Here is an 11740-nt window from a genome sequence, read left to right as displayed (position 1 = left end):
CGTCGTGGTCTGGATGTACATCTGCAAGATACAAGGGCACGAGCTGAGACCCACCACGGCTCTGTAGGATCCAGAAAGCATCAACTGGGAAAGGAGGAGAGGAAACAGGGGAACATGGAAATGTTGGGGTTCACTAAATGAAAGAGTGGGGAGCCAGGGTTGGAAATGTTGGCAGTACTGGGTCCTAAACATCAGCCTTGACTTGTTGCGTGGGCCAAGGTGCCCCCAGCGAGGCCTTTGGCTCACTTTTGCTGTTTCTCCACCCGCAAAGATGGGGAGGCTGTGCCGCTGCCCTGACCCGCATTTCGGGGCCCTGGCACAGCCTCCCTGTGCCCAGCCCTCCCAGCACTCATGCATGCTCCGGCAGCAACCCGCCAGCACCCCAACTCAAAAACTTCACCAGAGACGGAGGCCCCGCACCCTCTTCACCCTCCCTCTCTCCTCCCCAGCACTCACAGCACACTCCACCAGCCGCAGGGCAGGAGCTCCGATGCTGCGGTGATGGGGACAGCAAGGACACCCACTTGCAGCGCCCGGCCTGGGGTAGCCCCCGCTCCCCCATCTCCCTTCAACAGGTAATTCCCATTCCCAGCTGGCTCCCTGGGCCGTTGTCATGTAAGTCACATATTACACACCGACGTTGCCTTTCTGCAGTCAAAACTAATTTCACGCTTACTGTCCAGGACTAACAGTGACAGATGTTTTGCAAAATGAAAGCCCATTAATCTGACTGTAGAATAATCCATTTTTCTATGGAAAGCTTTTGGCAGGCTCCTCACCAGCCGGGGGCATCTGAAGCAGGCGGCAATGGGAGGCAAAGAGACCCCCTCCCTCCGCCCATCCCCACCTCTTGCCCCCGAGAAACACGGGAGGCCGGGCAGGCAAGTCCCTCCATGAACATCCCTGCTCCATCAGCATCCCTACTCCCGGCACAGGGCTCCATCCTCTCCAGCATCGTCTCCTCCACCACGTAGCTCACGTGCTGGGTCTCTCCGGGCTGAGCAGGGAGAGGGCTCTGGATCTTCGGGTCCCTTTGCACGCACATTTTTGTCTTTTCCAGCTGTGCTCTGATACCAGGGCTGTTTTGCAGGTTGCTAAAAAAGTTTTAGAAGGAGGCTTAAGGCAGTTTCTGAACTTTATCCCATGGCTCAGTCGCAGCCTGATGTCCGGGCTTTCTTCTACAGTTGTTTCACGCATGGGATTTAGTGCCGTGCAGGGTGGCAGGACCTGGAGGAGCCAGGGGAAGCCCGAGGGCTGCAGCATCAGCCAGGGCAGGGGGTCCCCACCTCTCCAGCTGTACACACTTAACTTGGGGGCTCATTTTCTGGAGTCAATAGAGCAAAACAGGTGATTGGGGACAGAAGCTGAGCACAGAAGCTCTACACAGCTCCCTGGGGAGAAGGTGCATGGAGGCAGCTCCATCCCACGAGTGAGAGCTGGCAGGAGGCAACAGCTCCCGGCTGGGGCTGTCATCCCAGCCCAGGACCTGCGGGTCCCAGATGTGACCATGGAAAGAAAACAAACTCATGGGACCAAAGTGTTCTGACTCAAACCAAAAGAAAAAAAACAACAAAGCTTATTCTGAGTCAACTGAAAAGTTTCGTTTGTCCTCAGAATAAAACCTCTTGCTGTCACATGCACCGGTTTGTTTGTTCCACCTTCTCTCTATATGCACGCAGAGTCAATCTAGGCAGTTTTTGGAAATAAAAATGTCATTTCATCACGGAAAGTCAAAACATATCTCCGTGCCAGAATATCTGTGCTTTTTTTTTTTTTCCCCTTCCTTTTTGTATTTTTTTTAGCCCCACTCCAACTCTGCAGACTTTGCCGCAGGTGTCCTGGACTTGCTGGGAATAAGGACAGCATCGCGACACCAAGTCCAGGCATGCCAACCCCTGTCCCGGGGACCAGCAGAGCTCTGCTCAGCACCAGCGTGACACCCCGAGGGGCACAGCTGAGGCTTAGCAGCCCTTCACCCCCCCGGGCTCCCCCGCCTGCCCACCCTCCCGGTCCTCAGCAGATGCCTTTCAGAGGAGCCTCACTTTTCGATCCAGCAATTTCCATATTCCTGCCCCTGCAGCGACTCCCACCCATGCCTCGGGACTCGGAGGCGTTTCAGCGAAGAGCAGCTGAGCTTGAGCTCAGACAAGACATCTCCGTGCATGCTTCCCCCTACGTGCCGGGGTCGGGGCTCCATCTCCCAGCGCTGCCAGGGACTCCCCTCCACCAAGACCCCGGGTGACACCACCTCCAGGGTCTCCATGCTCCCCCGCATCTCTTAGCCCTCCTCAAACCCCTGCAGCACTTTCGGGGGTCTCACAGGGCCACCGTGGCTACCTTCACCCCAATGATGCATTTGCCAGAAACAGCCCCGTTTCCTGCAGCCCACGCTAACCTCAACAGCTTCGCATCACGCCGCAGCAAGCCCCTTTTCAGCTCAGGGAGAAATATTTTCAGCCTGGAGTCAAAGCACAGCCACGAAGCACGGCACAGTTAACCTTTTTGCCACATCAAAAAATGACCATTTCTCACGATTTCGGTTCCTCCTCTGTTAATTGGTTTCCAACCCAGGACCCCACTTTGCCCTTCCATTAATGGCACTTGAGCTTCCTCCAGAGCCCTTTGAGGTGTGCGCTGCAGTCATCAAAGAAGATACGGCTCCCAGTTCAGCAGCATCCGCTGCCTCGTGGATAGGATCAAAGAACACAGCCTGTCTCTGACTCAGGATGATGACGCCACGTCGAGGGACCGCAGCAACCCTAAATGACCCAGCACAAGTTCCCCAAGCCCAGCACTGTGCTCAGCCTTTGCCCCAGGGCTGGATGAGCCCGTTCTGCCCCAGGGGAGCAGCCCAGGCTCAAGGTACAGCCCTGCACAGCGTGTGTTTGTCCCAAAGTAAACCTCTGCCATTAATTGGCAACCCTCTGCCTCTAAATCCATGCCTGGCCCAGCTACAAGAGATTTTGCACTGCCGCGGGTGCTGGGGAAGGGAAAACCCGCTCAACCCTCATCCAGCACTGCTAAAGAAACCACTGGACGGTCCTTCTCCTTCCTTCTTCTCTCCCTCTTTTCCCTCGCTGAAAGAAAATGTGATAAACAGAGAACCAGACAATGACACCACTGTTCAGCTGCCGCCTTATCAGCGCAGGAAATTGTCTCTTTCTTTAGATCCTCTGTTATTGCTATTTCTGTAATCCGCTGGGATCGGCAGGGATAAGAGGTTCTTTTGAGAAAAGGCTTGGGGGACTTGTTATAATAATATGCCACCTCCATGCAAAGTTGTAGGCACAAGGCAAAGCAAAATAAAATAAAAATGCAGATGTTTTTTATTCAGCTACTCCGGACCACGAGCCAGCCTCGGCCACAGCCTCAGATGGGGTTGGGGCAGAGGTGCCAGGCGGCATTTGGAGGTGGGGGTCTGCCCCGTGGCATCCTCGGGACTCGAGTAAAACTCCAGCCGTGCTCTGTGGGGAGAACAACGGCCCGGGCGATGCTCCTGGCTTTTCTTTTCCCAGGTGTGCTGACCCACCACGGAGCCCAACAGGGCCTCGGTCCTGGCAGCAACGGGGCGAAGGCGAGGGGATCCCTCCCCGCAGTGACCTGAGGATGCCATGCTGAGCACCCCTGTCAGCACCAGCACCACTGCGGGGTGATGCCAATGGCAACACTCCCAGTTTCTATTCCAAGGACATGCTCACAGCCAGATACTCTGTGCTGGCTGCGTAACGACACCTTTTTGACCTTTTTCTTCCCAAGACTGCAAACCAGCAGCTAAAACATCAAGGCAGAACCGAGCACCCGATTCCTGTGGCTCCCCTTTGAGCGCATCCATCGCCCTTCAGTCACAGCCTGGAGATGCCCAGAGCTCACATCCCACAGCGGCACGGCCAAGCTGGAACACCACAACCCCCTCCTGGGATTGCTCAGCGGATGCCGTGGCAGCGGCAGGCTTTGAGAAAGAGAGCTGTGTCCAAGGGGAGTTGGGAACATCACTTTTTCCGCCTCTAATCAGCTTGTTAGCAGCCTAATAACAGAGAAGCCCTGCACATTACAAGCCCCCGAAGTGAGGCACAGCCTATTGTCGAATTGCTGCTTGACAGCCAGCTTTCGGCAGCCCTAAATTATCCCATGACAAGCTGCAGTGAAGAGGTGAGCAACCTTGCGCATAATCTACAATCATTATCATTTCCATCTTTATTACCCACAGTATGCCGAGCACATTAAAGAGGCTTTAAGGGAGCTTTTGTTTTGCAATAATTTCTTAAAAAACCTGCTTTCTTGTTAGTATCTCCCCTGCCATCTCATCAAAATGGAAATGCTGCAAAAGGCTCCATTTATTTCCTTTAATTCTCCTTCACACTTCCAGGCGGTGCGGGCTGGCTCGGTAGAGACTTTTTGGTTGAGCCAAGGTTAAAAGTGCCTGTGCAGACCCGGTCTCCACAGGCTCTGGGGTTTGATGCTCAGCGCAGAGACAGCTCTCCGGGACACGTCTGAAACTCTGGTGTCCACAGGAAAAGACCTCTCAGGAAAGCCCCCCTGTTCCCTTTGGCAATAGGCGTTTCCAAAAGCCGTGGCGTCAGCAGCTCAGCATCATGGGCAACGCGCTCGGGGGAAATTATCCCAGTCGTGGTGGGTCCAGAGAGGGAATCCGGGCAGCGGGTCACCCCGGGGATTTCCAGGGAATAGCAACACCGAGGTTTATTTGTCACAGGCAGCTCTGGGCTGGCAGGCGTGAGCTGTTTGCATTTAACATAAATGCGATTCTTGTTTTGGCTGGCAGGCAAAGGGGATTTGGGTCTCATTCATGAGATTTTTTTCTTCTTTGTTCTCACTCCCTCTCACTTGAACAGGGAGCTTCATCCAGGCTGGCCTCGGTCCCGTGGGTACTGGCACCAGGACCACCCTCCAGGAGCCGAGGACGGGGAGGAGGACAGACAGACAGGTTGTTTCACAGCACAAATCCACCTCTAGGATTATCTGGCCTGGCCTCGTCTACACTGTGTGCAAAGTCACATTCAGAGTCGCAGGGGATGCTCGCTCCCCAAACCCCTCCGCCACTCTGCTCCCCCCGCAGCCCGATGCCACCCTGCCCGCCACAGCCCAGCCCAGCAATTTGTCGTCAGTGCCGCGTTGCCAAACACACAGGTGTTAATTAAAACCACAGCGAAACGGTAATGGAGCGAGAAGCCACAAGCTGCCATGGGCCCCAGCAAGGGAGGGGACGTGCCGTGGGATTGCTCCGCTCCCTCTCCTTTGCCCTTGCCCTCCATTGCTTCCAGTTCTCGGGAGTTTCAACGGGCAGCTCCATCTCTCCAGCATCCATCACTGACTCAGCACTGGGAAAAGGGGCTGGCTGGGCAGCGCTCGGTCCCTTTTCCACGCAGAAATGGTGCTCATGACACTGGGGACATGGATCTGCCCTGGGGACTCATCCTCCCCCAGCCCAACGGAGCAGCAGCCTGTGCTGCCCACCGCTACCCGGTCCGGAGAGGGGCTGCGGGGCCAAGAGGGCACAGAAAACCAGAGGGAGAGGGAGGAAATGAAACAGGAAAGTCACTGCTTCCCAGTAGAGCAAGAGGTTTGCAAACCAGCTCTTCCCACCATGATTCCCAAGTTGGCAGGACCGCAGAGAAGCTCCCCTCCTTGCTTAGGACATGTCAGCCTCTCTCAGCCCCCTTCCTCGCAGCCCACGGGGCCACCAGCCAGCCCTCGCCCCTCCTCCCTTACCTTTTCCGCTGACTGCGACGTCCCAAAAAATATAGGGATGAAGGCTAACCACACAATGCAAGTAGTGTACATGGTGAACCCGATGGGTTTGGCTTCATTAAAGGTCTCCGGGACCCCGCGGGTCTTAATAGCATACACAGTGCAGGTAACCATGAGAAGCATGCTGTACCCAAGCAAACAGATGAGGGAGAGGTCCGAAATATCACATTTGAGGATGCCCCGAGCAAAGTGGGGGTTTGTAGTCCGCTGGTCCTCGTAGTCAATGACAGAGTGGGACGGGTCCACGATGAACCAGATGCAGACGCCCACGAGCTGCAGTGAGATGAGGCTGAAGGTGATGACCAGCTGGGAAGCGGGGCTGATGAACCGGGGGGCACTCACCGACTTCTTGCCCTGCTCAAAAATGCGGTAGATGCGGTTGGTTTTGGTGAGCAGGGCGGCGTAGCTGATGCTCATGCCGAGCCCAAGGAAGATGCGTCGCAAGGAGCAAGTGCTCAAGTCAGGCTCGGCAATCATGAGGAAGGTGGTGGCGTAGCAGAGAAAGATGCCCGTCAGCAGGACGTAGCTCAGCTCCCGCCCTGACGCCTTGACGATGGGCGTATCGTTGTAGCGCACGAAGGTGACCACCACGAAGAGGGTGGCGATGATGCCCACGATGGCAATGAAGACGGGGACCACGGCCCAGGGCGAGCTCCACTCCAGCTTGATGATGGGGATGGGGGTGCAGCTGGTGTGGTTCTCGTTGGGCCGCTCGTTGAAGTGGCACCGCTTGCAGTGGAACTCATCCAGCTGGTACTGGTAGCCGTCACAGCGCTCGCAGTGCCAGCAGCAGGGAATGCCCTTCACCAACTTCTTCCTCTCGCCCGGCTTGCAGGGCAGGCTGCAGATGGAGCTGGGGAGCTGGCTCCCGCCTCCCGGCCACAGCATGCTCTCCACCTGTGGGGTGACACCATAACAGCTCCACTGATGCTCGAGCTGGGCATCTGCCGAGCATCCCTGGGGCACGGGGGGATGCCCCGACTCTGCTGGCGGCAGCGTTGCCCGGATCCTGCCCCTCGCCCCATCAGTACACCCCGTGAAGGATCCCAGCCCCACCCAGCACAGGGACAGGGGGGCAGTGAAGCCCTCCATCAGCCTTTTGGGAAGATTCAACAGCAGAAACCCAAACCAAAGTTCCCCCTTCCCTGGGAAAATGCCCTCTGCTCTGTTCTGACTTCTTCTTCCCTTATCAGAGCTGCCAAGTCAGATGCCCAGAGCCCGTGGGATACGGTCACACACACACACTGATGGTAGGTCACCGTGGCTGAACCACAAGTGTGTACCTGCGGGACACCCTCCCCCAACTTTGGCTGCCTAACTTTGCACCCATGGGCTCCCTAGCTCCCAGCTGGGTTTGCTACACCCTACGTGGCCTTGATGGGTGCAGAAGAAATCTGCAGGACCTCCCCTTCAGCACGGACCCTGCATGGCCACGCTGCGGGCACCAGCCAGCCCCCAGTCTTACTTTTAGGTGGAGGTGGTCGGTCCATTGCCCGATGACTTTGTACTCAGGAGTGGAGTTCCTGATCTGGTACTGGTAGATGTCGTAACGCCCCGGCGCATCTCCATTCTCGTTGAACGTCACGGGAGTCCCAGCAATGCCTGCAAGAGAGGGAGGGCTCAGCACCCACGGCACCCAGCAGCATGGGGCACCCTGGGTGATGGTGTTGAAGGGGGCTCTGGTTTGATGCTTCCCCTTTTGGTGTGGGGTTTCTCGTGGCTGGGAGTGCTGCAAGCTGCCAGGACAATGCCAGCATGGGCACAGGGTGGAGGAAGAAATTGGGGGAAAAAAAACCAACCCCAAACCCAAGCTGGTGCAGGGACCTTATGGTATCAACCCCCCAACCAGAGCCAGAGCGATGCCAGGCACCGAGCGCTGTTACAACAGCTGGTTTACTGCTTCTTTTAAGAAAAGGGGAAAAAGCAGCTTTAAAGTTAAATCAAGTGAACTGTGCAGATAAACACTAATGAAAGGAAGGAAGAGAAAAATCAAGCAAGAGGGAAAAATAAATAAAAGAGACACTGCAGAGGAGATCACGGAGTGGAGATAAATAGAAGTAATAAGGAGGACAAGACAGAAAATGTTTATTAAGGAGACAGAGCAGAGGAAAAGATGCATTTCCAGAGGAGATCTGAAGACAGATGAGGACATGGCAGCGTGATTCAGTGGGACCTCTGCCAGCCGTGATGCGAGGAGGCGGCGGGGGAGCGGGCGAGGGGAGAGGCTGGGCAGGACGGGAGGGTGAGGGCAGGATTGCCACCGGGTTACTCTCCAAAGGCTCCCAGATGTGGAAGCTCACACCTCCTTGTCTGCTGACCTGCTGCAAAACCACCCCGTCTCTGCGCCCAGCGTTTGTAGTGTGTCGGGTGCCCAATGGTAACACGAATAAATTGTGGGTGCTGCTGTGTGACCCATAACAGGGGACAAGCTGAGACACCCAGCCCCATGGGGCCGTTCCTCCCCACCGCCCCGGGGCCGGACAGACCTGAGAAGTTGACGTTGCGGATGTACTTGAGCAGCTCCACGCCATCCACCGGGTCCATCCTGGGGCACAGCCCCACCTTGCCGGGGCACAGGTTCTTGTGCATGTTGTGCAGAGCGTGCCCCATGGCATAGACGGCATCGATGACAAATTGAACCTTGCCCTCCTGCTCGTATGAGGAGTCCTGGCCGATCCGCTCTCGGTCTGCAGATAGACATAAAGCAGGGCTGCCATCTCCCTGCTATCCCAGCCATTCCCAAAACCGCAAACCCATCAGCCAGCCGGGGCATCTCTTTCCTAGGGGGAAGCTTATGCTACCAGGAAGGAGCAGCAGGGCAGAAACACATCTCAGACACCACCAGCCTCCTCCCAAAACAAGCCCCACGTTGCAGATGTATTTCCCAGGGCCAGCCCAAGGCATCGGCTGTGTCTGCACTGCCGGGGCTCAGGGCTCGAGCTGCTCCGCCAGCTGCAAGTCCTCCTTGTGTGTCCCTCGGCCGGAGGGGTCGGGGGGGACAGTCGGGGGGACACGGCGGCTCTCACCCCAGCCCCTCCGAGCAGCATGCCGGGAAGGTTTGGGGTACATGAGCTGGCCTCTGCGGGCAGGAGGAGGGTGACGTGCAGCCAAGTAACACATTCACTGGGGAAATCCCCAGCCAAGCTCCCTGTAACGTAGTTCTCAAAGTGTGGGTGCGGGCACCCAGTGGTGCTTCCAAGAGCACTTGGGATGTCACATCCCACTGCCACGGGACATCACTGCACTCCCAGGTCCCCAGGTCCCTGAGTGGGGTGTGGGCTGGGCTGTGACCCACGTCCCATCCTCACCCCCATGGGCTGACCTCCTTCATCTTGCCAGGAGCTCCCACCAGCTCCGGCTCTATCAGCCGCGCCAAGAAACTGCCCAGGCAGTATCCATCACTGGCTGCGTGTCCTCCATCTCATTCCCAAAGCCTCCTGTCACCCTGCTCCCCTCGTCCCCCCCCGCCACCCTCCCACCCTGCTGACCCCACAGCCCTTTGCAGCCTCTCCGGCCATCCAAGCTTGCAGGATCCTGCAAGGATCTGGTAATTACCAACAACAGCTGCCTGCCTTTCCTGTCATAACCGCCCTTAATGGGACTAGAAACACGTTAATCATTTAGCAAAAGACACCGATTAATGTAGCACACTGTTAATTACAGCTAAGAAATTGTCTCCCAAGGGGCAACACCGCAACAGAGAGCCACGGCCTCTGCACCTCCATCACAGCCTCTGCAGCACGGCCGGGCACCCCGCCAGGCCACAGCTCCTTCGGCGACAGCAAAAGGGAAGGAGGGTTTCTCAGGGAGCCAAAGGCATGGCCTTCAGCCTCTGGCGAGGCGAGAGGCATCCTAGAAAGCTATGCAAGGGTGTCCAAAATGAATTCTGGCTCCACTGGGCACAAGATGCTCCCTGATGCAAGGTAGGGATTTATAGGGACCGCAGGGGACCGGGGCAGATAGCCCATGCAGATGGGGACAGAAAAGGCACGAGCAAGCAGCGGTTGCTGATCCCGCCCTTTCCCGCTGCAGGAAAGTGGGACGAAGGCAGCGCTGGATGCAGAGTAAATCTCCGCTGAGCGGGGACGGCCCCGAGAGCCACGCACCCAGAGGTCCCCACGCTGGGACAGAGCGCAACGTGCCACCGACAAGACGCTAAAGCAAATTGATAGCGAACTGACCAACAAGAAAAGATGATATCAAGGAGGCGAATTTATAGCCCATCCTTCAAAGTTATAAAAACACTTTTGGACTACGTAGAGATTACTCATGTGAAACCCGTCAAGTTATCCTTTCTTCCACATTATTGACAAGAGCTATTAATCTTCTCCCTCAACTTCGGGCCTTTCCCCGCATTCATCTCTCAAGGCGCAGACAAGCCACTCTATCTTGTCAAGATAATTACCTATTAAAAAAAAAAAAAGAGTGTAACAGACTGTCCGGGGGAGCTGAGCCTGTGCAGATATCCCAGCCCCACAGCCACCCCCGGCACCCTCCTGACACCCTGCAGAGGGTACTGAGCCCAGGGGACACACGAGACCCAGGACTCATCCCTTCCCGGCTTCTCAGCTTCCTAGCAGGCACCTCAAATCCCACACAGGTCCCAGCAAGTAAAATACAACCCGCTGTGATAACACAGGCTGCGGAGGCTGGATTTGCCTCCCAAACATCCCTCTGGCTTGCAGTGAGCAGCATCAGCCCGGCACGGTGGGAGAAGCCGGCCCCGGTGCCAAAGCTGAGCTGTTGCAGATAAGGAGATGTCCCCGGGGCTGTCGTCGGGCACATTTTGCAGACGGGAATTAGGCTGGTGCACAGAGGGGACAACGCGGAGCAGAAAGCCGAGGCTAGTTCCTGACATGGAGACAATAAATCTCCGCCAAACTCGCAGTAGATTAGGTGCACAAAAGGGATGTAACCCTGCTGATTATAATAGCAGGGTCGTGCATCGTTCTACAGGACTGATAATTAATTTTCAAGTGTGTGATGAGCCTCCACGGGCACCCCTCGGAGGACGGACGCAGCTATCTTCTCAAGCGGCGGATGAAACGGGATTAGCATCAATTCCCATCACATCGCCAGCACCGGCTTTCGGCAGGAGTTAATCAAAATTGCTCACAGTGCTGCTCCGGAGAACTGGGGGATGGTATTGCCTCTGAATCTCTGAATCTCATGGGTGCTGGCAGAAGCACCCAGCACCCATCGCCGTGTTTTGGGGCTGGGTCAGCCCATCCGGGGAGCAGGGACTGTCCCCCGACAAGGGATGCTCACTGCAAACATCTCTCTGCAACGAGGGCTTGAGCTGCCCTGGCACTGAGGCTGGCAGTGCCCGTTTGGGCAGGCGGTGGATCTGAAGGGAAGCCGAGCAGAGCATGGCCGGGATGCCCCTGCCCGCTCAGACCCAGCCTCGGTCAACAGGAGCCTTTTATCATCTTAACTACCAGGCGAGCAGTGCAAATCCTCCCCCGTTGGCCTGGCTGGGGCACGCTGTGCTGGAAAACAGCCAGTGCCATAAAAGAAACCAACCCCATATTACGAAGAGACTGGAGAGAAGCAAAACAGAAAGGGAAAAGAATATGAGGAATCACAAATAAAGAAGGAAAGTCAAACACAAGCTCCTCTCCTCACCGCCTACGTTGCTGCTCTGCCTCTATCCACAGCCTGGTCGGGCGGAGGTGAGCACACAAAGAAATCCCCAGCCCTGCTTCAAAGCAGAGTTACCATCCAGCCCTGCTAAACGAAGGCCGTTAATTAGCTCTCCTGGAAAAGGAGTAGCCCGTAGGGTCTGAGAGCATCCTGCCATCCCCGTGTGGGTGGCAGGTGGGGGGACGCAGCCCTGAGCCGTGCCCTGTCCTCCTGCCCTTGCCACCCCACCACCTTGGCAAACCCAGTGGCTTCTCCATCTCCACTTGCAGCACCCCAGCACTTCCCCCTCTGCATCCTCACGTGTGTGGATTATTAACGAAGCAGCGGCTGG

At 56.4% G+C, this 11740-nt stretch overlaps 1 protein-coding gene across 1 annotated transcript in view; it reads right to left on the bottom strand.

The window, feature by feature from the left end:
* Positions 1-11740, bottom strand: part of LOC104158764 (metabotropic glutamate receptor 4-like) — a gene marked incomplete at its 5' end in the record, with an annotated part of 17871 nt that overhangs the window by 3477 nt on the left and 2654 nt on the right. The window contains 4 exon segments of the mRNA XM_009696494.1: positions 1-21; positions 5728-6663; positions 7232-7368; positions 8253-8453. Of these exon segments, the coding sequence (XP_009694796.1) occupies positions 1-21; positions 5728-6663; positions 7232-7368; positions 8253-8453 (1295 nt within the window).

This window comes from Cariama cristata, unplaced genomic scaffold, assembly GCF_000690535.1.
Source record: "Cariama cristata isolate BGI_N322 unplaced genomic scaffold, ASM69053v1 scaffold14823, whole genome shotgun sequence".
In the NCBI taxonomy this organism is placed as follows: domain Eukaryota; kingdom Metazoa; phylum Chordata; class Aves; order Cariamiformes; family Cariamidae; genus Cariama; species Cariama cristata.
Note: the sequence above shows the minus strand (reverse complement) of the source record. Positions and strands in the feature narration are given on the sequence as shown.